This window comes from Aphelocoma coerulescens, chromosome 3 (genome assembly GCF_041296385.1).
Source record: "Aphelocoma coerulescens isolate FSJ_1873_10779 chromosome 3, UR_Acoe_1.0, whole genome shotgun sequence".
Classification (NCBI taxonomy): domain Eukaryota; kingdom Metazoa; phylum Chordata; class Aves; order Passeriformes; family Corvidae; genus Aphelocoma; species Aphelocoma coerulescens.
The window spans coordinates 48,194,505-48,219,894 of NC_091016.1; the positions used below are offsets into that span (position 1 = coordinate 48,194,505).

General features: G+C 40.0%; 1 protein-coding gene across 11 annotated transcripts in view; it reads right to left on the reverse strand.

Annotated features, from left to right (window-relative positions):
- RPS6KA2 (ribosomal protein S6 kinase A2) overlaps window positions 1–25,390 on the reverse strand; it is a 287,603-nt gene that overhangs the window by 72,850 nt on the left and 189,363 nt on the right. For all 11 annotated transcript variants that reach the window (XM_069010159.1, XM_069010160.1, XM_069010158.1 and 8 more), the window contains 2 exons: window positions 20,647–20,763; window positions 16,616–16,697 (listed from right to left, as the gene is read on the reverse strand). In XM_069010159.1, the coding sequence (XP_068866260.1) occupies window positions 16,616–16,646 (31 nt within the window). In that variant the 5' untranslated portion in view covers window positions 16,647–16,697; window positions 20,647–20,763. The remainder of the gene's footprint in view (window positions 1–16,615; window positions 16,698–20,646; window positions 20,764–25,390) is intronic.

Consider the following 25,390-nt stretch of genomic DNA (forward strand, 5'->3'; position numbering starts at 1 on the left):
AAAGATGATCAGGACATATAGTCCTCAGTCCTACTCTTAAAACACAGTCTAAAGAGGGATGAACTTTTTCCATCAAACTTCTCTCGTATCTCCTGGGACACTTTTTCCTTTGCAGCTCCTGCCCTGCTGCAGTGCTGGCTAACTCGCATGCAGCTGCAAAGAGGCAGCACCAAGATTCCTATTTCCTATCCATGGGGCATTCCAGCATCAAATGAGTGTCTGCCTTGTGTTTTGCTATTGAGATGTTGCTAAGCCAACAGAAGCAATGAAGAAGTTATTTTTTTCTTGTCCTGCTTGAGATGGAGATGATCCAGACATCCAGGAACTGCTGAGTCTCTCAGGGTAATGAGTTTCACTGCTTGCCTTTTAAGCTTGAAGCCCAGCATGGTTTAATCGACCACTGCTGCTCTTTGCTCTGAAAACACACCTGGTTTGGGGCTTTTTCAGGGAGGGCTGAATAAAGTTTATGCATCACTTTACTCTGGAAGTGTGAAAGCTGTCTGTGCTTTGGTATTCATCACAAATACTTTCTGCAACATATCATCAAAGGCAAAAATACAGCTTTTATGTTTGAAAAGTATGCAGAGTGAACACTGGCTCAGGGGTGAAAATGCAAAGATATTCCCTCATGCCAGCCTTCTGCAGGAAAAAAAAAAAAAAAAGCTCCCTTTGTTTACCAGGTCTAAACACCCAGTTGTACTGAAAGGGGCATTTCCTCTCCTTCACAATCTTTGAGCAATTACTAATTCACTTACAAAGCCTGACAGAGGTGAAAGGGGGTAAGGGTGGTGCAGGATCTTCCCAAGGAGTTCTTGGCACACCAACTCAGGGCGAAGTGCCCCTGTGTGAGAGTGATTTAAAGTCCACCCAAGTCCCTTCTCTTTTGTTACATGAGCCCCTACTATTTTGTTTAATGGCATGGTATGAAACTTTCTGCCTGGTCCAGTTCAGATGTTTAAGGATGAGACCAATAATCTTTTATAAAATATTAAGTGAGAATTCCTGGAAGGAGAGAAAACGTGGTATTTCCTCTCTGTGTAGAATGTATATAGTTCTGGGATGCTGTTATTTGCCACCAGGGAAGTTTTAATCATAGGCTGAAGTTATCCTAGTAAATGTTTTCTGTAGACCTGTTTGAAACTTGTAATTTTGAATATTTTCAAAGATGTTTTTGCTGTGGGTTTTTTTTTCTCTAAACTGGAACAAAAAGCTTAAATTCGGCAAGTTTTGCCAAAATTAAATTGAGAAAAATTGTTTTGGCTGCATCAAAGAACTCTTTGTTAAGGGTTTTATTTTTTTATCTCCTCTTTCTTAGTACTAATTATAATGTACAACTATAAAATATTTTTTCAAATGTACACAATCAAACCAAATAATTCTGCTGAAATCCTGAATACTGATATTTTGTCAAGCAAAATTTCCCTCAGCAGTCTTGTTCCTGTGGATAGACACTCTATCAGAAACTCGACCTTTTCTTTATCAGTTGTAACATAAAGTCAGAAGATGGAATAATAAAAAACCCCACCAGGAAGTTTTAAAAGAGAACCCCTATGTCTTCCAGGTTTAGGATAAACATACAAAGTTACGAGGTAATGTTTTTGCAATTGTCGTAATTGGAGTTTACCAGCTTAGTTCTGATATGGGTAACGTGAGGCAGTGGCTGGTCAGTGAGAGGTGCATTTCTCAGATGGGAGGGTTTGGATGGGTTTGGTCAAAGGACAGGAGGCAAATGTTAACATTCTCCCTAAGCTGTCCTGACCACAACTGCACTATGCTGACTTCTCACTCTAAACACTCCTTCCATTAGGCTGCTTGGATGTGGTAAACACAGAGCCAGTACAAACTTACTTGTTCTAACATCATTTTTTGGATGAGCGTTTCAGATACTGGATTGCAAACATTTTGGTTTCTGAAACAAATAACTATTATATTTAAGGCATCACTGAGGAAGCTGGGATAGTGGCTTATCCAACACTGAGGACACACTTCATTTAGGAGATATAAAGCTTCTGAGACAGTAAACCACATAGGATGAGGTTTATCAGGTTATGCATAACCTAGCCCTCCATGCTACCTGCACACAAAACAGACAGGAATTCAGAATTTAAATTGTTCAGTAAAATTGTGGTGTTTACTGTCAACATTCAGACAAAGCAAATTTCTGCTTTGCCCAGGACCTGACATGTGATGCAGACAGACTTAATATAGCTCTGCTGATGTGTTTGCCTCATAAAAGTGAAAAGCATCTGTGAGACGGCTGTCTGTCACTGAAGAAGCCTCCAGTCCCATCAGCAAGCAGGGTGTGAAGTCAAGGCAAGGTCATTTCCTAAATCAGAGCATAAGAAAAATCCCAGTCTTTTGTCGTTATCAAGATGTTCATTAAAGCTTTGCAATCAGCAAGACTTGGTCACATGGAAAACAACAACAACAACAACAACAACAAAAGGCTGATTTATTGTTTTCTCCTTTGAGAAGAGAAACACAGTCCTCAAATAATTGTGAATTGGTTTTCAGCCTGGACTCCACTACCGTATAGGGAGCGTTGTGGAAGATATGACTAAGTTCAGAGAATTTCTGGGTGAAATCATGGCCCTAAAACAGTCAATAGTAAAACCGCTGTTGACATTAATAGGATCTCACCAGCTACATCTCAGTCCCTATATACAGTTCTGAAAATATATGTAGCTGCTTGAGATCTAAAAGAATACCTAACCAAAAAGGAAATCTTGGGTTTTTTCCCTATGTTACTGAGTAACTGCCAAAAGCTAAACATAAACGGTACTGAGCAATGACTACAGGGAGACAGGAGGAGAGCAGATAAATATTTAAAGGATATAAACATGAAGGAAAAAGAAGACTTATTTATCAAAATAAAAGGAAAGAAATTAATATAAATAGAGGAGGTAAGTGAAACAGACAAAGAGGAAATATAGGCTACGTTGGACAAACTGTAATCACATAAACCCCTACAGAGCAGAGTAATGGGTTGGGATTGGAACCTTCTTACTGACACATTTTAAAACAAAACTGAAGAGAAAAAGTTAAATAGCTATTTAGTAAGAAACCAGCCTGCCCTGACTGCAGGGGAATGAGACTGCAGTTTTCACTATGTGCTACTTTGCTGCAGTGACTCCACCTCAACGAAGGACATCTTAAAAAATAAAAATCTAGATTTTATTATTATGCACAAGTGTTTGGACGGCTGTCTGAAACAGCATTTGTAGCAGGATTAATGCCCATAGCATTATATCAGAACATTCCAGCAAAGTGAAAAACATATCAGAAACCAAAAATTCATACTGGGAGTGAACTTGAAAACCCTGTGGAGAATAACCATGAGCAGTTTAGTTTCCACACAGTGCTTTTAATTCTGCAGTCTCAGATAGCCTTATCAAGAATCTTTGATGTCTAAGACTATTACCCCATGGGTGAAAGCTGTGGGTAAGGCACAGGGGTAATGCAGCCCCTCTGGGGCCACCCAGCCCTGTGACCACCAGCCCTGTGACAGTCCTTCCAGTGCCTGCTAGCAAATCATACTCCTCACACACACTGTGCAAACTGTCAGGCTTCCTCAAAACTTTGCTTTGGAAGTTGCTTGCTTTGTGCTGCTTGTGAAAAAGCTCTCCCAAAACCTCTCACATGGTAAACTCTCTATAGCAAATTAAACACACATCTGTGATAACGGCATGGCAGGGTTCCTGCATATTTCTAATGAAGACGCATGTAAGGAGTCCTATGACATGGGCAAATCTCATCCAGCATAGTCAAGTCTTACATCTTGGGCACCTTGTTTTTGCTCCATCAGTCTCACACTTAGCCACATGTAAAATTCCTTCCACTCCTTGCACCGGCTGCAGGGCTGAACAGCTCTACTGCTGACCGAGCACCCCCTCTGCCCACACGGGAGCTGAGCATCCCTACTCCCTCACAGCCCCCTCTGCAGTCCCAAGCAGAAAGAGGTGGGAAGAGGTGAGATGTTCTGGACGGACGGGCAGACAGCTATCACCTGCTTCCTCAAGTTGCAGAGAAGATTAGTTCTGGCCCTGTCTCCCATACGCCACTAAGCTCAGGCCTTCCCTCAAAATGACACCTGGAGCAATTGCTGCCCATGATTTGTGGCCCTCTCTCTTGCTGGACCTCCACTGAGGTGTTGCCTTTCCTATTGCCTTTCCCTTGGCTCCACACACACCAGGCCTGCTGACTCAGGGGATGGTAGCTTTCCTCTGCCCTAGAAAGCTGCCCTTGGGAATCTGCAGGGCATCATCTCACCTGAGGACTCAGCTGTGGGGTTTCTGGACAAGAGGGTGTCCAGATTTCAGTAGGTTGGAAAGGCAACTAAATGAAGGCTGTGCATTTAGTGGGATGGTCTAGGAAGTGTGTCCTTTTTTCCTTGGTACCAAGGTCAAAATCTGTTGCTTAAGAAACTGTCTTCTGCACAGAAATCTCATCCTAGGGGCTCACTGGAGCTGTTGACCACTGGCTGGTCTCCTCAACAAGACGAGAGGGGGAACAAGCTGGGGGCCCATTCTTTTCCCTTTATGAGGAAAATTTTTTAAGAGACAGAAATAGGTGGTAAAGGTGACCCAAATGCAGGGAATACCATATAAAAACAAAAATACAAACCAGTACTTCTAAATGTACACTTGAAAATATTTCTTTCTTACGATAATATACAAAGGTCAAGATAGTACCTAGCTGTATGACATTGACATTTTACATTGCAGAGCTTATTATATCCATAATGAAACCAAATTGGAACAAATAAGCATTGACAAAACCTATATAGAAGATAAATATTTAAAGGATATCAAAATGTAGGACAAATATTTATTTATCAAAATAAAAGGAAAGAAGGGAATATAAATAGAAGGAGACAAGCAAAACAGAAAAAGAGGAAATATAGGCTCCCTTTCAGCAGAAAAGTTTATTCTGAGTTTACACTGTTGATGAAGACAATTCCCACTCAAAGGCAACTATGTCATAGCCCAAACAAAGACCAGGGACATAGTACGATTGTCTGATCAACTCAGGCTTTGCCCAAATTTACAAAAATAATCTACTGCTGCTGAGAAAATGTCAGTTAAATTACTGTGCCATGGAAACCTTTTGAGTGTTTCAATTACTATCACATGCAGATAGAAAATGTAGAGAAAATGGAAAGGAGAGTCTGTCATTGATGCTGACTGCTGGTCTCTCTTCAAACATCATCAAAACCTCCATCTTGGAGCGAATGCCACAGCCATGAGGACGCTGAAACTGACATGTGTGACCTACCTGAAGAGTGTGAAAACAGAGAATAATTTTGCTTCTGTTTCAACAGATCCCAGATGATAGTCTCACACATTGTGCCATCTAACTTTTATGGAGAACCAGCTAAGTGCTAGCACACCTCCAGGAGCAGCTGTGAACAGCAGTTGCTAGCCAGCTATTTGGTGAAGGTTTACAAGCAATCCAACTGCAGTGCCGTGAGGAAAACCATCACCAGTACAACTGACCCCTATCCTCTGCTGTCACTCTGACTTAAAATGGCATCAAGTGACAGCGTTGACCTCACTGTTAATCTGTCCTCATGCTTGAAAGGAAATAAGATTTTTCTGCTATGTTATGGGAACCAATAAAAGCAGTTGGATGCAACTCCCAGAGGATGCTTACGAATTTGGTTTCCAACCAACTATAAATGCACTGCAGTTGCAGGCAGCTGAACTTGGTTAAATGGCAATTATACTGGATGTTACAAATGATGCAACTTATTCAGTGAATAGAACAAACAAATGCTTGTCATATAGATAATGGATTTGTACCACAGCCAAAGACTTGCAGAGTCCATCAGGGAGGTTAAAAATCTCAGGGATATTTAGCTATTTTATTTTCAGTTTAGTTTTCCACTATAAATTTATATAAATATATATATTATATTATATTTTATATAAATATAAATTTATATTTGTTATAAATTTATTCAAAAGCAGTATTGATTTATAGTTCTGATTATTTCAAATAATCAATGCATTATACAGAAGAGACATTTCCTAATAATTTCTTCATTTGGAATCTTTAGCCATTATATTCCATATTGCAGTAGGTTGCAGTTACTTGGGGAGGGGTGTTAATAACATCTCCATGAATATCTGAGTATTACTCCTCCAAAGGGCAGTGGACACTGCTGAAGAGCAGGCATAATTAGGTTAGCATTACAGATATGGAGATTGAGCAGAGGAGCAGCAGTAAGGGTAGCTGGTTTGTGTTCATGCAGCAGGCTGGCAGCAGAAATGTGAGTACAGCCAAAGTTTTGTAATTCTTAAACTGTGGTACCAGCTCCTATGCTAGACACAGCCTGTTCATGAAAGAAAAGACTACATGATGTAATTCAAAGGAGATAAAGACTAAAAGCATCTGAGCCTGTATTTGCCAAAAGACCAATTTTTTTCTTCCTGTAATTCGCAGCCTTGTGGTACCAACAGCAAGCTCTTGGACATCAGGGGGGATTAAAAGACTTTCAGAGTTCATTCACGTGCTGCACAGCTGACTCGATGGGTCGCCAGCAACAGCTTCTCTCTTTTGGCAGTGGGCTTCTTAAAATTAGAAGCATTCAAAGCAAACACAAAGCCTACAAAGCTCCTTCAAGACAGTGCAAAACAAACAAAACACAAAAAATTTCAAGCCTCAAGACTAAGAGGAAAAAAAAAATCAGAAAAGTAGATCTTCGCGTGAAAATTTCCATTTGGCTTATCAGACACCAGCCAGAGAGGCAGAAGAAAAAAGGCAGCAGGGAAGATAAAACAGTAACCAGTGTTTTGTTGTCACTGTTAAAGCCCGACTGGCCTGGGTACATCCTGTCCACTAATAATGTGCTTAATTCTTAAACTAAACACATGGGAGAGGGGGAGTGGAGGTTGACAGCTGCAGGCAACCACCTTCCAGAAATCCTCACAGAATCATGGACTCATAGAATATGATGAGCTGGAAGGGACCCATCAGGATCATCGAGACCAACTCCTGGCCTTGCACAGGACATCCCAAGAATCACACCATTTTACAAATCCATCTACCCAAGGGCTGGCTTGTTCGAGGAACTTTCTGTGAATGGGATTTTCCAAAGGAACAAATGTTCAACATCTCGACAATATGACCACCCTGCTGTCTTTGCAGCAAGACATTTCTATCAGTTCAATTACACCCCCTGAATTTTCAAGAATCTTTGTGGTAGAGCAGGGGTAGCTCTACTACTCTGTCATAACAAAGCACTCACAGAGGACCTGAGAGGTAGGACATGCAGCCAGAGCAGAAAACGTCACCTCTCACTTACCTGGTGTATAACTACATCTTCTAAAATGATGTCCTGGGTTGCAGTGTATTCTGTTACCATCCTCATGAGCTGTTGAAATCAGGTGGGGCAGTGTTTCCTTGCCTCCTCCCCCTAGACTATCTTTCTGTTAATGGCCCATCATTGTCCTGCTACATGACTCAGAGATAACTCCCTCCGGACTATCTTCTGTTAATGAGCCTTATCAACACTTGGCCTCATGACTCATCACCCCATTGTGAGATGCTCCACCCAGAGGGAGGAACCAAGCATCCCATCCTGGATATAATCTGAGATGCTGAACACCAGACACAACTCTTCCACTGGATTTCCAGAGGACAGGAGCTACACAGCCACCACTGGACCTCCTGAGGAAGAGCAGCCCCTTTTTCTACAGGATCACCGCTTCAGAGGACTGCAGCCAACATTATACCAGACTCCTACAACAGGGAGTCAGGTTGTATCTTGACTGTCAGTTTGAACCAGTGTTCTCTTCTTTTTTTTTTTCTTCCTTTTCTTTAATTTCCCCATTAAATTGTTATTCTGACTTGGTGCCTCCCACTGGTTTGTTTTCAAACTAGTACAAATGAGTGTCTAGGAAAAATGAACCCTGAAGAAGGAAGGGAACATAAAAGATTCTCAGACTACAGAAGACAGAAGCTGAACTAACAAACTTCAAGATGTGGAAGAAAACCGCAAAGAGGAAACTTAGCGGTTGTTGATGGAGAAGAGATGAATTAACAGCATCAGCTGTGGCCAGGCAGATACTGGACAGATGCTGGGAAGCATTTTGTAACAACAGAGTGATAGAGACAGTCTAAGAACAAGTTAGGCACTCCTCACTCTGTGAGGAATGACACAAAAGCATCACTGTACCCCCCTATGTGAGAGGTGGGCCATGGGACTTCTTCAGGTGCCTTCCAGATGATGGCTCAGTAGCAGTGCAAGGCACAGGGTACCCTCCCAGTGTACCACACCAGTGGGTTTACCTGGCACAGACCCAGGCAAGGACATGAGCTAGGTTTCCAAAGCAGAATGACTGAGCCTCTGTGACTGTCCTGAAGATCAGCTAGTCCTCACTCTCACGTTCTTAGCCCAGGCAGAGCACTGTACATGACCAGCAGTGACAGTCTCAATTTGGACTCATTCTTTTAGCTGAAGCTTCATGTCAGTCTTCATAAAGCTGTTCCAATTAAACTAAACTGTGTTTTTTTCTCCTCTCTCTGCTTTCCAGATAGTGTTGATGAGGGGTGTGAGGGCTCACAAAGGCCATTGTACCTCTCAGTCCTTTCCTGGTAAAAGGAGTTTTCCCATGGATAAAATGGAATTCCATCACATTTTCAAACAGGATAAACATTTCATTTGTGCCTTCAGAACAACTGTCCATGTAGTCTCTCCATTCCTGAATCTACAGCAAAAGCAATTAACAGCAATCTGCTACTTGACAATAAAAAATATTAAATGTGGTCTTTTCTGTAAAACCATAACCAATTTGGGAGTTACTGCAAATATCTGTCATTAGATATACAATGCAATGAATATGATAAAAAGAATAATCCAAGGGAAAGCAAGCCATAGTGAAACTCTTGATCAAGTCTTCGATGCATAGTTTGAAGAATGATTTTGGGTCTGAAAACCTTTTAATAGTGGTACCTACAGGAGCTGCAGTTTCAAGTGTCTCCATTGCTACTTATTCACCATGGCAAGTACACAGGATCAATTGAAGCTTTAAAGAGGCAGATGGCAAATTGACTGAAAATTATAAGATGATTTGAAAAATTGCTTTCTACTATCAGAACAGTCATGAGTATGATGAACTATTCATTCCCAAAAAAAGAACCCAGCTACCATTCCTTTAGTGCCTGGAATAGCCAGGGGGCATTTCAAATGCAACCTGCGTGAGCTGCTGGAGGTTTTTATATTTTAAAAAGTCACTCTTTATGTATTTCACTGACAGAAGAGCGACTCAACAAACACTTAGAACAAGCTTGTATAATTTGATCACAGGTAAAGAACATATATTTTCTGCCAAAGAATTCAGCAGGTATTTTCAGCGCTTTCTTTGACTTCAGATTTGAATCACCTTTGTGCTCTCTAGAGAGTCATCACATGAAAACCTGAATAATGCAACACTCAGATACTGCTAAAGCCCATGGAACTGCTCAAGGATTAGAAGTCAAGGGCGGGGGCACTTTAGCCTAGCAAAAAAATGGAAAAATTTAAGACAGTTCTGTGGTACACCTTGTGAAAAACATGAACACAGGTGCACTCCATACCTTCATAGCAATATCTGAAATTTTTCTTAAACCTGTGGGTGCACTAATAAGCAGTGTGGTTCCAATCCATGGCAAACAACAGTGGGGTGGGTGCTGGGACCTGAGGTTGCCTCACACTTTTTGTCGCACTTTGGGGCCATGACCTGAATGGCCACGAGAGGCTGGAGGGCACTGGGTGGGCTCCTGAGTGAGTTTCACCAGGAGGGAACTTTGCCTGTGTGCTTGGCAAACCCAGGCACAGCAAAGGGAGATGACTGGAAGAGTTCCTTCAAAAGCTCCGTCAAACCCAAGCACCAATGCTGTTGGATGCTAGGGCTCCCTCCACAGTTTCTGCTGCTGAACTGCTCATGAAGAAAGCTAGAGAATTTTTTACCTATATTTAGGCAAAGACGACTTAATTCTGCCCTGCTTTGGACAACAGGAAGAGCCTGCTGTTCAGCAACGTGAGCAGCAGTTTGAACAGAATCACAGAATCAATCAGGTTGGAAAAGACCTCTGAGATCACAGAGTCCAATCTGTGACTGAACACCACCTTGTCAACTAGACCATGGCACTCAGTGCCACATCCAGTGTTTCTCTGTGAAGAAATTCTTCCTCATGTCAAATCTAAACCTCCCCAAGTGCAGCTTAAGACTGTTCTCTCATCCTATCACAAGTTGCTGGGAAGAAGAGGCCAACCCCTCACTACCTTTCAGGGGGTTGTAGAGAGTGATAAGGTCACCCCTGAACCTCCTTTTCTCCAGGCTAAACAACCCCAGCTCCCTCAGCCACTCCTCATAGGACTTGTGCTCCAGACCCTTCACCAACTTCGCCGCCCCTCTCTGAACCCTATACAGAACTCAACAGCCAACATTTTCACAAAGAGAAAGCTGAATTTTCTTTGGCACTTAGGAAATCTCCATAAGGAACAACAGGTTTTTGTGTAAAAACAAATGAGCCAAAATGTTCCCTTGCTACAAAATAGAGAGCATTTTTAATATCCAGTGTTCATTTCTTTAATGTCTTAGCAGTGGGAATTTTTTTGCCTCCTAACAGAATCTTCACAATGCACGTGGCATTGTGAAGACACTATAATTTAATCAGGACTTCATAGAATGCAAACTCCCACATGGTTTGAATAAAACGGATAATGAAATCTTTAAGTGATGCGTGTTCTGTTTATATTTATAGGCAAAAGTTTTCCCTTCTCATCAAAATCTGAACCCAAACACTGTACAGAATCACTAAAAAGTATTAAGTCTCTAATCCAGAAGCTACAATCTCAATGAACACTTCAGCAAATGCTATAAAAACAAACTTCCAGAAATGCTTTTTGTTGTTTTTTGACCTGTCCAGTCTGCTGTATATGCAGGCTAGGACTCTCTGTAGTATTTACTGACACATAATGAGTTGCCTAAGCACAGTTCATTTTCCTTATAATACACAAACACCTTATTCTCCACAGCCTATTAGAATCAGTGTAAGTGAGCTCTCTCTTGCACACTGTACCCTTTCCTCCTTCAGAAAGCAAGCCCTAGGCAAGCTGACTTTTTTAGGGGAGGAAGGAAAAGGTGGTCTGATGCAAGTAACTTTGCAAAGCCACTGTAAAAACACAGCCCAAGCACTGGTTGTTGAAGACCTTCTTTGTTTCATTTTCAAAACTCCCACAGAGGAAAGAAAGCTCTGCTTCCTCAGATGAACACTACTAAATCCAATTTTCTCCTAAACTGTGAGGAAGGTTGGCACGTTCCGCAGCACTTCTTGACTCCTACCCCAGACAAAATGTGCATGTGAATGGGCCAGGTCCAGATGGTGACCCAAGAGCACTGCTGCCTGGTTCAGCACATACTGACTAGGCTGATCTTTACATTTGAGAACCACTGGGAAGTATACACAGGAATCAAATATTTTAGTGTTTGTGCACACAGAAGTTGCTATTTCCTTCCAAGACTGAAAAATTAGTGTATGGCTATTGGTGGAGAGGGGTGAGTCTATGCCTCCGCTGGATCTTTAAGGGCACTTCCAGGTCCAGCAATGGGTGGGTTTTTGAGCTCAGAGCCCTGACATTTGGAGGGTTACAATTCTCAGACTAAAGAAGCCATGCATAAGCAGCAGCTCCAAGGATGCAGAGCACACAACCTTTCCTCCAAACTGCAGGGCAAGGGTACCTCTGCTGTGGGGTCTGGACTGTCCTGTGGACAGGACTTCCCTGGTGAAATTTTCAGAAGCAAGTAATAAGAGGCTTAAGAAGACATAAAAAATATAGCAGAATACTTTAAGAAAAGATAATAAACCAAAAATTAGTGAACTTGGATGAGTACCAGGGCCTCTCATCAAACACAAGGACTGAACAAAATAGAAAAAGATACCTTGAAAACCTCGGAACAACAGAGTTAGTTTTACCTGAGGTGAAGACTCTTTCTGAGTCCTGCTTTATAGGATAATATTGTCTACAGTTTCTCATTTTGTTGTAGTTTTATTCCCTTCAAACCAGAGGGAAACCACTGGACTTCTGTATCTGATATCTAAACATCGCAGTCATTACAGGGAAACTGAGTCACATACAGAGGAAAACAGAAGAAGCCATTTTGGTTGGTGTCCAATCAGGGAAACTGCTACTACAATTTTATCCGTGGTTTAGATAGAAATCACACTTCACCTGGTGACAACTAAGTTAGTTGTTCAATTTAGGTTATATTTAATATCATCGATCCCTGAGAACACTCAAGCTCTCAGTGAGTCACTAAAGCTGCTCTCATGGCTTACTGCACCTATAACCATCACACATCAGCAAACTCTTAAGCCTGCTGGCTTAAACTGAGGGGATCATAAGCTGCAAAGCACTGCAGAGGTTTTGACAAAACAGATTATCATTTCTAAACCCCATAAGCAGAAAAAGGTAGATTGCATGCTCAGGGTCAAATGGCTTCCTGTGCCAAGACTTACACAGCCCATTGCCAACCAGACGGGCAGCTACAAACAGCGTCCTCATGATCCATCACATAACCCTTGCTACATCATCACTGTAATATTTATAAAATTCATAAGCATTATGGCAGTGAATTACAGCTTCATGCCACTTTCTCTCAGATTGCATGTCTGCTGGAAGAATGGGTCTTTGATTTTCAAGCTCCCTTAGATTCTGGCACAGCAACCTGCTGGGGATTTATGGGCATTTCATGGGTGTTTAATGAGGCTTACACCGTAACCAATCTGAACAACTCTTGATCATGGAATCCTGAAGCACATTCAGTAAAGCTGATGGAGCCTGAGACACCTCAAGAGAAATACTGAATGAATCAAAACAATTAGCTTGCCATGTCCCTCTGTTCCAACTTTGCTGGTGAATACCAGACACACATACACACAGAATAAACACTCCCTGGTCTATTTCTGGTTCCCCCACATTTACAATGTATTCAGAGTGGGCAGTAGAGATTGCTGATATATCACTGTAAGCTTTTAAACATATAGATAAAATTTATTATCTTTCAACTTTCTATCTAAAAATCAGATTTTAAAGAAAAAGTAGAGCATAACAAAGACATGAAAGCAACATTTTAAGACTGTATTTTAAGTGTATTATTTAATGGCATTCTGAAAGGCAAAAGTGTCACTCCCAGAAGGTATTTAAATGCCTAAATATCTTTGAGCACCTAGATGCCCCAAAAGGATTTATATTTGCAAAGGAAGCTATTAAGGTATTGTAGTTTAATATAAAGCATTTGAAAGAGAGATAAGTTAGAGTTACACATACATGCAGCCTTCAATCTGATGTATTCCATATCTGGCACCTACCACACATAACATTCTTAAACATTTTGAACAAGGTTTTCTTAAAGTTAATAATTAGAATGAAAGACTTATTTAGTTTCTTCAGAAAGTTTTTTGCTTTAAAATCAGATACCCACAAGCTTCCAAAAAGGGAAATGAGGCAGAAAGGAAAGAAATGTATGTATGATGCTCTCATCTACAACAAAAAGTAACAGTGGCTTTTTCACTTTCAAGGATCCACACTGTTATGGCTGCTTATTCAGATATCTCTATGTTTAAAATAAACCTTCATGAGCTTAAGATTAATTTCATTTTCACAAAAATTCATGTGTACAGCATGTGCCTCTGCAAACTTTTACAGTCTAAACTGGAATATTCTGGAGCCTAATTTTCCCTTCACAGCAGGAAGGGTCTGCTGATTAACAGATCTTTTTCAAGCTGAAATCTACACATGTGATTGATCTACAAAGTCTCTTTTGTATCAAAAACAATTTTTGAACTGTAAACGCTTGAAGAGTTCTGCTGCTGCTTGCTGTACCCTTCTTATAACTAACCTTTGCTGTTGGTGAAGTTGGGATCATGCTAACAAGGGGCAACTACTATGGAAAGGGACAGAAGGCAGCAGACTCACTGGAGAAAGCACCATTTTGTACTTCTGCTTCTTCCTGAACATTACCAGCCACCCACAGCCACAGTCAGGCTCCCAGGATAGTAAACCCCTCAACAGGACCTATTATGGTTGTTCTTCAGAGCAAGTACCACCACTCCTGAAGGAGTCTTATTTAGCCAGGTTTTATTTCTTCAGACTAATCCAGAAAAGAAACCAACTTTTCTATCCCATCTTCTTTTATTTTCTCTCTGACTTCTCCATTTACATACTTTGCAAACTTGTTTCACTCAAGAAATTAACTGCAATAACATTTAGGGCTGTCTGGCCATGTCAGTGGCATTGGCACAGAGAGCTCTGACTTTCCTGCTCCACGTGGTACTTGTGCAGAGTGCAGAAAGAAAAATCATTCCGAAATGTAACTTGTAGCGTGCCTTTTGTCAGCAAATGCTGAACGCAGCGCTAACACGTACCTGTAGCTTTGCTCCCACTGCTTGACGTGCTAATAAATACTTCACACTGGAGTGACTTCCAGCCTTTTTGAGTGTAGGTAGTCAGCAACAATTCAGCACTCTCACTTAAAAGATTAAATTAAGCTGTCAGAGAAATCATCTCTGTGCCAAAAGTTACATGGAAGCTTACCGACAGCAATCCTCCTTGCTGCTTGTCTCACTTGCCCCGTGCAAATGGTGTTCTGTCTTTATTTTTGTACTTTGAGTTAAACAGCTGTCAGGTTTAACTTATTTGTAGAAAGTGGTGTGGACAAATTAGCTCCTACCCCTGTGCTGGTCATCTTGAGATTAATGGGAAATCCAGAGCTAGCAGTCAGAGGGGTAAGCAGTCTGAATGGGAAAGGGATACAATCCAACAAAATCACAAAGTAGCCTCAATTTTTGGATCTTGTGGCCCTCGCTTGAGAAAACAATAAACAGCCTTTCTGTGCTATAAAAAACCACAGAACTCCAAAGAGGTGCCTGATCTTGACAGAATAGGAACTTGATGGAACACTTTGGGTACTTTAAAATCGCCATCTAAATTTTGAGGCTTCCTGAAATACTGCCACAATACAGGTCTTTTACAGTGGAATCTAATGTTACATATTTTGCCATCAAATATTAAGTAACAATATCCTGTTTGGGGATGCAAAAGAAACCCTCCCCCTCTCCAAAGCTCTTCCTGCTAAACACTTCTCAGAGTTCTACAGAAAAAGAGGGAATACCCAGTTTTTTCTTTTGGTAAAAAAATTCAGGGTTGTTGAAAGAAACAGAAATAAGTTTCTGTTACATTCTGATGTCTGAGGGGTTACACAGACCTTGCTCAGACACCATCAGGAGATGATTTTCTCTCATGGGGAAGACTCTAGCATTTGAGTTCAGCTCAGTTTGGGCATTTCACCATCCTGCTGTTGGTTGAGAAGTCAGAGAATCACTCTGTCATCCACGTTATGCACACAGGCCTGACCTATTACTTTGCATGTCTTAGGCACAATACTATTTAAGTGTTTATTTACACTAGGCTGTTCTGCTACAACAAACACTCTCATTTAGATTCCAAACAAAAAGATAGGCACGCCAGCATTGCTTCAAGCTAACATGTCCCTGAAAAGGCTTTCTTAGGGGAAAGGACTGTCTAAATGCCTGGTGTGCCCGTTCCCCATTTTGGCCACTACTCAGAAGAGGTGCTGGCTCTGCTTGCCACCACCTGCAGTAGCTCTACCTTGCAGTTACTGGTAGCTTTATTCGTATTTTAGTTCCCCAAAAGCAAGGCATGCTATAAAAATCTGGATTTTTAAGTGACCAGAACTATCTGGTCACTTAACAATCACTCTTCACGTTATGACAAAAATTTAGACACAACACTGCATTGCACAAACCCACACTGTCTGAGACAAAGCAAAACATCTGCTCCAGACAAAATGAACGGTCTCCACCTTATCTGCAAAAAGTGTCATGCTTTTGAGGGAAAGAACAGAACAGTGCTGGGTCAGGGCAACAAGAAGGTGATTGCATCCTCCTTACTCTGTGGAGGGTCAACCAGTAAGGACTTCAACTGAGACTGAACTTAACTCTCTTTGCTTTTCAGTCCCGGGCTTGACTAGAAATTTCTTTTTTATCTGTAGCAGGCTGTGGCCCCAGAAGAGAATGACCAGCTTTGAACATCATTCATTTGGCCCTAGCCTCCTACAGCCCATGAGCTAGGAAACAGCATGATCTCAACCATCTAAGAATGACTCCTCACACTTGAAAACATGTTCCCATGGTTTTTAAGGCACACAGTGAAAAGCACCAGCTGGGAAGGCCATTCTGCCCAGTAGGAGCCAGGTTTTACTTCACCAATATCCTTATTTACTTCAGCAACAGAAAGATAGTGACACTTCAATAGAAATTAATATATACCAAATAGAAGTCCTAAAAATAACACTAAGAAAAGAAAGAAAGCCTGCAGCTGGAAAGCTGCAGATCTCTGTTTTCCTGCTCTCACACAGCATAGGTACCATATTTTGGTTTAAGTTCTTTTTAGAACATTCACTTACAGTGAGGCAGAATTTTGGAGGATGACAGAGACATGTTTATGCATTCATATACTGCAAGGCAGCAACAATGTAAAAAATAGCAAGAAAAATAAATTACTATGTAGCACAGAAATAGAGACTGGAGCCACTGTCCCAATCCTTACCTTTCAGAGTTGCCTTCTTAAGTACCTTCATGGCATAAAGCTGGCCTGCATCAGATCCCTTTATCTTCCTGACTAGAAATACCTGTAAAAAGAAAATGTTTTGTATAGATGAGTACTGAATTTCTACTTACAAGACTTACTGCATTTGACAGGAAAATAGATACTATAGTTCACGGATTCTAATGAAAATTACTAGCTGAAAGCATTTCGTATCTATGTCACCTGCAATTGGTTGAGCTAGCTCTGGGGATTTTCAGTTTTAAGCCTCTACCACCTCACAAAAAAATCCATTTTCAACATTATTAATTGACCTTATCCATTCAGTTAAAGATGGGTGAAAAGTTAGAATCAGTGTGCACATATCTCTTCCTATTCTGACCAGCTTTACATGAAAAAAAAAATTATGTCTCATTTGTGTCTAGGAATGTGCTGTGTCTTAAAATTATTGCAATCAATTAAATTAAAGAAAAAAATCAATTTGGTGCCATTTATGCCATAAGTCATGATTAGCAACTTGCCTAAGATGCAGCTGAAGCAGAAAGTTCATACAGCTGAAAATCTGTTATCATAAAAAAGACAGTTTTCCCTGTTACAGTCTCCTATGCTTCATCTCCTGAAAGTGTAAATTTTTAATTAAAATAAAATTAAGTTTGTAGCTAAAGTTGTACTCTTTTTGTTTTACTACATGCAAATATTTCTTATCTGCCCCTGAGTGCACCTGAGCACTGGAGGGGTAGTGAACAAAGGAATCAGTGGTTAGGTTTGGTCTTTGTAAGACTTTCAGTGTTTTAATATTTGAAAATAAAATAAACAAATCTTTTAGCTGGACACACTCTATCTATCTGCTGAGGTCAGAAGTGTGTCTTCTTTTTTTTTTTTTATTTCAGCACTTGTGTTACTGGACAGAAACTCAAGTAAAGCCAAATGTGGAAATAAAAATATAGTCCCCACATACACAGCATATACTTATTAATATCTGAATTAACAAAGAATAAGTGAAATTATGTAACTAATGAATGTCTAGTTGGATTAAAAATTCAATGGCAATTATTTTATTAATTGCCTATCCAGGAACCACACAGCTTTGTTAACTGTCTCAACCTAAAATATAAAAAGCCAAAATAAAGGAAGGAGGAACTATGTTTCTAGAACAATTTTTGCAAGTTGAAAGACTCTTCCTCCTAAAGAAACTCCAACCTGTAAACAGATTAGATTTTCTCAAAACCCTTTGAGGAAAGGTTTGTGGGAAGGGAGAACAACTTTTATCAAGCAGGTACAGAAGCTGGAAAACAAAAAGGTAAATTCTCTCTGAACAACTTCACCAGGACTCTTACATCTGACAGCATCACAGCTGCAACACTTCTACGACATTATCTGATAGGTTTTTTCCCCTCTCAAGATGTTTCCTGTGCACAGGAGATACACACAGTTCCTCAGCTGAGCTGCCCTGACCTGACGAGCTTCGGCACACATTGCTTGCTCCCAGCTCCTGCTTCCTAGGCTGATGAAAATACAAACACCTCCAGTGCTCACAACTGTAGGAAAAAATGATGAAAACTGGATGCAACAGGAAAACATAATATTTTCTGAAGTGTTTTTGTTACTATTCATGATAAATTAAGCTCAGCTGCTCCAGAATTAACAGAAAGTCAATTCATTTAGAAGTTTACAGAGAAAAGTTGGGATATTTTTCTATCCAGGTCAAGTAAAGGATTTATTTTTTGTATTACATTGAAAAGGAGGAGAAAGTCAAAAGTAAGATTGTCCAGACACTAGATTTTCAGCTGTATTATTATTCTTTAAAAACATTTATGGACTCTTTACCCCAAAAAACCAAACCCTTAAGATAATGGTTTTCAGCAGCACTGCACACGGAACAGCACAGCATGCTGCATCTGCAGAAATATCAGGCTGCAGTTCTTGAAATATCTTGTCTGCTATATAATCTTGCAAAGCCTTTAATACCCATGTTGCTGTAATAAGCAAAATTATCAATTTACATTACTAGTCACTAGTCAGCTGTTCACTGTAGCATGGGATAGGGCATTTGTCTGCATTCCCTCCAAAAGAGATGAGTCAAGAACACTGTGTTCTTTTTCAGAGAACATCAAAATAACCACCAAGCCAGAAAGGAACAGAACAAATGAAAATGCATTGTATTTAAAAATGATGTCATCTTTCTGATTATTCTTAAATGTTCTTGAAACCACCAAGTAGCCCTGAAATGCTTACTTGACAGGTTATATTAGCTGTACTGTACTAGTTTGCCAGAAGAGAATGTGCACATGGCTGAGCATGACTTTCAATTTTCTAGTTTGATATGTTTGCAAACACCTCAGGTTATTAACACCTGAACTAGCAAAACTCCCTTAGCTGGAACAATTGGTGCATCATCCAAAACCTGGTCTAAAAAGCTAAGCAAGTGCTCTGCAGCTCAAGAGTGTTGGAGGCACTCCCTCTAACACCGAAGACATCTTCTCTAATCCTGCAAGAAATTATTTAGGCCTTGGGTGAACAACTTGAAAGCCTAATGGTTTGCATCCCTAGAGGCATGGATTTGAACCATTAGCTCAAATATCACGGAGATGAAAATGTACAGGGTTGGGGACTGCATAAGAAACACAGAGCAGACCTCTCTCCCCTGTGTCTTTGCTGCTCTGGGGTAATTACTGATCCTTCTCACATAACATATGGGAAGGGATTTGTAATCACACGCAGCTCCAGACAGGTACACTGTCCACACTCACCCCGATGCCCCAGAAATCAGACCTCCTTTTGGGGAGTGGTTGCAGAGACCAGGCATTTTGCTTATAAAATGCTTAAGGCTAGAAGGCCAACTCAAACAATACTGAAAATACGTCAATACAATCTAAGGTAGCCAGTGAACCATTTCTAAAACCTTTACTGCCTGAATATGAAAACTGACCATTCTGCCTTTGTTACTTTTGTGAAAGATGTTTCCTTCTCCTGTTCTTCTCTTTCTTACACTGAGTCACACAGTAAACCTATTTTTGAGCTGTTTGCTTTAAATTATTCATTTAATATTTAAAACTTAAATACACTGTGCTCTGAAGAAATTCTTGAGCTCAAGGCTTGGTATTAAATGTTAACTTTCTTGATACCTCTCATCTCAGGGAACTTCTAATAGATTTAATATCAATATAATTCTAGAATAACCAGGAAGTTGATAAATACTCTTGACTGATAAATATAGCTTATAGTTGATACATACAGTTTCCTTTAGGAATAAAACTAAAGGTTCTGACTGGAAAATATTGTTTTTAAAACTCCACTAAATAATATAGTTATAAGGACTTCCATGCCTAGTTTCCACTAGGTTCACTGTTCCAAAGGTTTCAATGGCTTATTTAAACCATGGAAAGACTTAAAGGCTGAATTGACTCTTCCTTCTTTCCCTCCATCTTTCCTTCCTGTTTTTGTTTCCAATCAACATGCCCTGCTGAAGAACTGTCTTTGGAATTAAGAAAATCCTGTGTCCTACACACAGGGTTTTTCCCCCCATGCTCTTGCAATAAAGATTACTGTATTCTGCACTGGGGTTTATCTCCAGGACCCTCTCAAGGCCTCTGAGTGTGAGCTAACCAGCACTCTGGGACTTGGAAATGTGCTGGAGGTTGCCCTAAGTGGGAATTGTGCAGCTAACTTCTTTAAGTCTTTGAACGTTCCTATTTACATCCTCCAACTAAGCACCAGTGGCACACTCATCTCCCTAGTGGGTAGGTCAGAAAAAGGGAGGAGGGTCTAGTTTTGTAAACAGTGATGCTTATTAACAATCACTGGTACTCATTAGTCCAGGTCCAGAGCCATAGGCACTATTTCCTAAACTGGTTCATATGCTGGAATCCAGCTAAAAGACAGAAGTGCTACTTAAATGAAGAGAGAAGGACTTTCCTTATCTGCCTTTACAATATAATTTATATATGCACAATGTCAGCAGTTGAAATGAACTCAGAGAAAGGACACAATATTTTCAGTGTTGCTCTGGGTGATTAGGTGACAATAAAAATTACCTTTCCATATGAACCTTGTCCTAATACTTTCAACAGTTCAAACTGAGAAGGATCTGCTTTTTCAAAACCTTCCTTGACATGATGACTGATGTCTATTTCCTTCACGATACCTTCTTCCTGCAGAGGAAAAAACCAAAATCCCCAAATTAGAGCTGTTATCCTAAGGAAACATATTTTTTATTAAAATCTTGTCTTTTGTGATGCTACAATCATGTAACAAATTCTGAAAATAGAAACAAATGCTTGTCTAAATATTCCACGTGTCTGTTACCAGCTAGGGAGGGTAACTGTCAGGACATCCAGGCCTGGTGCTTCTGTTTATTGAGCCTCAAAATATGACTAGATAAAGACAGATTATACAAGCTGAAGTCAAAAATACACTGCAGGGCTTGGGGTGCCCGTCAAAGACCTTGCTAGCAGAGTAGCATGTACTCAAATCTGCATTACAGAGGCTCCATCACACTTGTCTTCACACACTTTCTCAATTTCCCCCCAAATCATCATTTAAGTCAATCTTAAAAAGCTTCCTTAGTCTTAAGCAGCAATTCTTCTAATGAGTAGGCAATAAAGAAAAGACATTGCTAAAAGAGCCTCTTCCTATTTACTTCAAAAATTGGAAAGCTACTACTAGTAAGGATTTTAAATAGAAAACAAATTAATAGTTAGATGTAAAATGAGGTGGTGGTGGGAGAAGACTGACACAAACTTCATTGCTTGCAAGAATTAGCTTTATACGCTTTGGATTTGTCCAGGTTCTTTTGTTAAAATATTTCCTCTGTCAATAGATGCCCATTCCTCAAAGACACCAGTTGAACTAGGACCGTCATCATGCAAGCTGTGACATATGGCATTAGTTTCAGTTGTTTGTTTCATGTTACTTTGGCATGTTCCTCTAAAAAGAGAGCAACTGGGTCAAGTGAGACCCAGAGGGACGACACAGAGTTTGCAGCAACCCAGAAAGCCACTGAGCTGAAAAGAAACCTGGAAGAAAGGACCTACTTCTCAAGGACACAATGATAAGGAAAGATAACATTTACACACCCTTTTATTTCTGTCATATTTTGTACACCTACATTTGAGCTTTTTGGTTTGTTTGGTTTTGGGTTTTTTTTCAAATTACTTGTTCTAACTTCTCTACAACAAAAATATGGATTTTGAGTACAAAACTTTTTTTTCATTCCCCAGTTTGAAGGGAATTACTCATTTAGGGATACGTCTGAATGTTTCTGCACCCAAAAGAAATAACTGGAATCTCACAAACATTTTTTACGTGGAATTTTCCTGAAATTTTCCTTTCTTCCCCCAAAAATCCTTATAAGATCCAGAAATATAGCATTTATTTCCCACACTTAGTAATTAATGTTGAGAAAATATAAATAATTTCCTAAAAATGAAAAGGCATAAAAAAAAAAAAAAAAAAAAACAAACAACCCAACAAATTTGGCCAAAACACATTCTGTGCTAAATAAGAATAAATTTAATTTTCTTCTCCTCCAGAAAAACTGCTGTCAGTTTTTACCAGCTGTAATTTGTCAGATACACGGCTTGCATTACCCAGATTTCTTTCTGTATTGTAGTTTCATCCATCCTCTTCCCTACCCTGCCTCTTTACACTCACATGCTTTGGAACAGGGACTATATCCTCTTCTTGGTTTGGAAAGTTTCCTCTAGTTCATTTGTGCTACCACAATCATGGAAAAGAATCATCATCTCAGAGCAACTCATTTTTCTGATCCTAATTCCTGTAGTTTAAGGTTTGCCTGAAAGGAAATGCTTGAAACCAATGAACAGTTTTCACAGAGAGATTTAAAGGATTTCTAAGTACAGAACTGCAAAGATCTCTCTTTTCACCCTTCTGGCTTTAATTGCTGTGTGAGATAGCATAACTTTCTGATATTAAATATACCATTTTTTTCCATTTTTTTGTACTCCAGCCTGAACTATGAAGTCACTTTCAGCTATATTTGCAATTCAAATGATGAGTTTCAATTTTCCCATTCATATTACTCATCAAAGTAACAGACCTACAACCCTAAGTGTTATTTCTCATTGTATTACTAAATTTAATATAACCTCTTTAGGTTCATAAAATGTGTTCAGTTACAGGAATATATTAAAAGTATTAAAATGATGAAAATTCAGCTTGCTGGAAGAGTGCTTAAAAATTTCTAGCACTCCCATAGAATAGCATAAATAATTTATAATATGCAATAAAAACAGTACTTTAATTATATGCATCTTTAATTAAAAGCTCAGGAAAAAAAAGAAGAGTATTTACAAAAAATGAAACCAAATACAAGGCCTAGCAATGTTTATCAGAGAAGCATGGATTTTAAAGACAGAAAAAACATGTTAGATTTTTGGTTATCAAAATATAAAAACATTGGTTAGAAGAGGCTTCTGGGGGTCATCTAGTCCAACAGTCCTGCCCAAAATACCACCAACACTTGATCAGGCCAATCAGCTGGGTTTTTGTCCACTGTGGTTTTCAGTGTCTCAAACACTGAAGCTTGAGCCACTTCCTACAAAAGATTATTCTCTTTCAATTTGCCCACAGTCCAGTTGAGCTGGCTGATCCATGCATCCTTAGGAGGAAGCAGGATATTTTTCTAGGAAGGTAGGATTTCCTGTGGATTTCCTGTGGTCACCTCTCTAGAAAGGAGCAGCAAAGCAGCACTGAAGAAAAGCATGCCAGACAGCTGTTTTTTCATCCATCATCACCACAGTGGTGTCACTTGTGAGCTGTCCAAGAGGTAGATAGTATTTTAGATGGTATGACAAATTCACTTCCCACTGGAGCAGAAAGCCAAACTGGCAGTGCTTGAGACTGAAGACAGACACAGCTCCTTAAAGGAAATACATGCTTAAGAGTGTTTGCTCACATGCACCCATTTGCCTCGAATGTATTTCTATACTCTTACTACTTACTGGCTGCATAAGTTATGGGATAACTTCTGTTTGTTTTACCTTACTAGGAAAAAAACCCAACACCAACCAACCAGTGTTATATTCTTTATTTACATTCTTACTTACATGGGATTTTCTCATTTGAAGTCTCTCTGTATTATGCTAATATGGAATCTGGCATAATTTTTCTCAGGTATTGATGATCAGAGTGAAACCCAAACTGTTAAAGCGCAAGTATCGTGGGCAGGTCTCCCAACTATTTTTGCTCTGTGTTGCATCCTAGAAACTCCTCTAATATGGATTTATTTTTCACTGTTCCAGGAAGTGCACCGTATTTTCATCAGGAATTTGCACAACAACAATAAATGTGAGTCAAGAGAACCACAATACAGACAAAGCCTGCACACTAAAGAAGCTGTTTTGATGGAAAGGATTTCACTCTGGAAAAAACCAACCAACTTCAAAAGTGGTTTTGATCAGTGAAGTCAGTGCAATCAAAAGTGAATGTTCCACAGTTTGATCTTGCAACAGCTGTGCACACCAGCCCAGGCTCTTGCTCTCTGCTGACTTTTCCCAACACTGCATCAGGAATGCTTGACTGGACGAAGCTTAATCTTTCGTAAACTTCTCTAAATATTTATGTTTGCACAAAAACCATCATCTTGTGACAAAAGTGAGATGGATGTTCTTGGTGGCTTGAAGAAAGCACATGGTCAAGCAGGATAGACTAGAGGAGGGAGAGCAATAAAACCGGAAGGACAGAAGAGGAATGGAGAGTGCTTCTCTATCTTAATACAAGGAAGACCTATTCCGGGTCTGTTTCTATACTGAATTACTCACTTAAAGGCTTCCCCCAAAGCTGGCAGAAGGTTTGGACATAAAATAACTCATTAATAGAATTGAAAGACCATTTTGATCTCTTCTCCTCTGGGACATGGGAGAAGAGAGCCTCTGTTTTTGCTCTGTGACTGTGGATAGCACAAACACATCTGTTTTTGGTGCTTCTGGAAGGCAACAGCTCCCTGTAGCATTGATCTCAGCTCAATTCCAGGATTTCTTCATGCAACCTTGGAGATAGAGAGGCATTAAAGCTCAGCAGCTGCTGGAGAGCAGCCACAGAAAACTCTTCTAACTGCAATAATACTTCCGGACCCACTGTCACATGTCAGAGTAGGATCAAGTGTAGGGGTATGGATTTGGCAGTGGAGTACAAAGTCATACAAACAGGCAGGCCTCCCTGGAGAGCCACTCTTCAATTTACTATCTTTCCTGTTCCACAACCTCTCAGCAAACATTTTGGAAAGAATACCTCCTAGCAAATGGACAGTTTTAGCCCCTTTTGGAGTCTTGTCTGGCTGCTCCCCAACTAGTTTCTGAACAAGCAGAGCTAAGGTCATCAAGCAAAGAGACCACCTTAACTGCCAGATATATTTCACCCACACACAAAAAGCTTTCCTCATCAAGTGTTCCTGAAGTATCAGGAGGGGGGAGATTATTCAAGAGTCAGTCACTTTTACCAATGGAAAAATTTATGCTACCGTGTCACATGGGACAAAGCCATGGTGCTAGTGTAACATGATTATTGTTTTGAAAAATCAGTAAGAAAAGATTCCTAGTTTTATTCCTTGCATGGTCATCTCCATTGCAAAGGATCAAGACTGACATACAGGTATTGCTGTGAAGGGTAAGCTTCATTTTCCAATAAAAATATGTGCACTTTTGATGTGCAAGTTTTACGGCCTTTAGGCTTGCATGCTTTAGGGTCTGAGGTCAATGAAGAAGTCAATAAAAATGTGGCAGGAGGAAATAAGAAATAATGATAACTCAGAAAGTATTT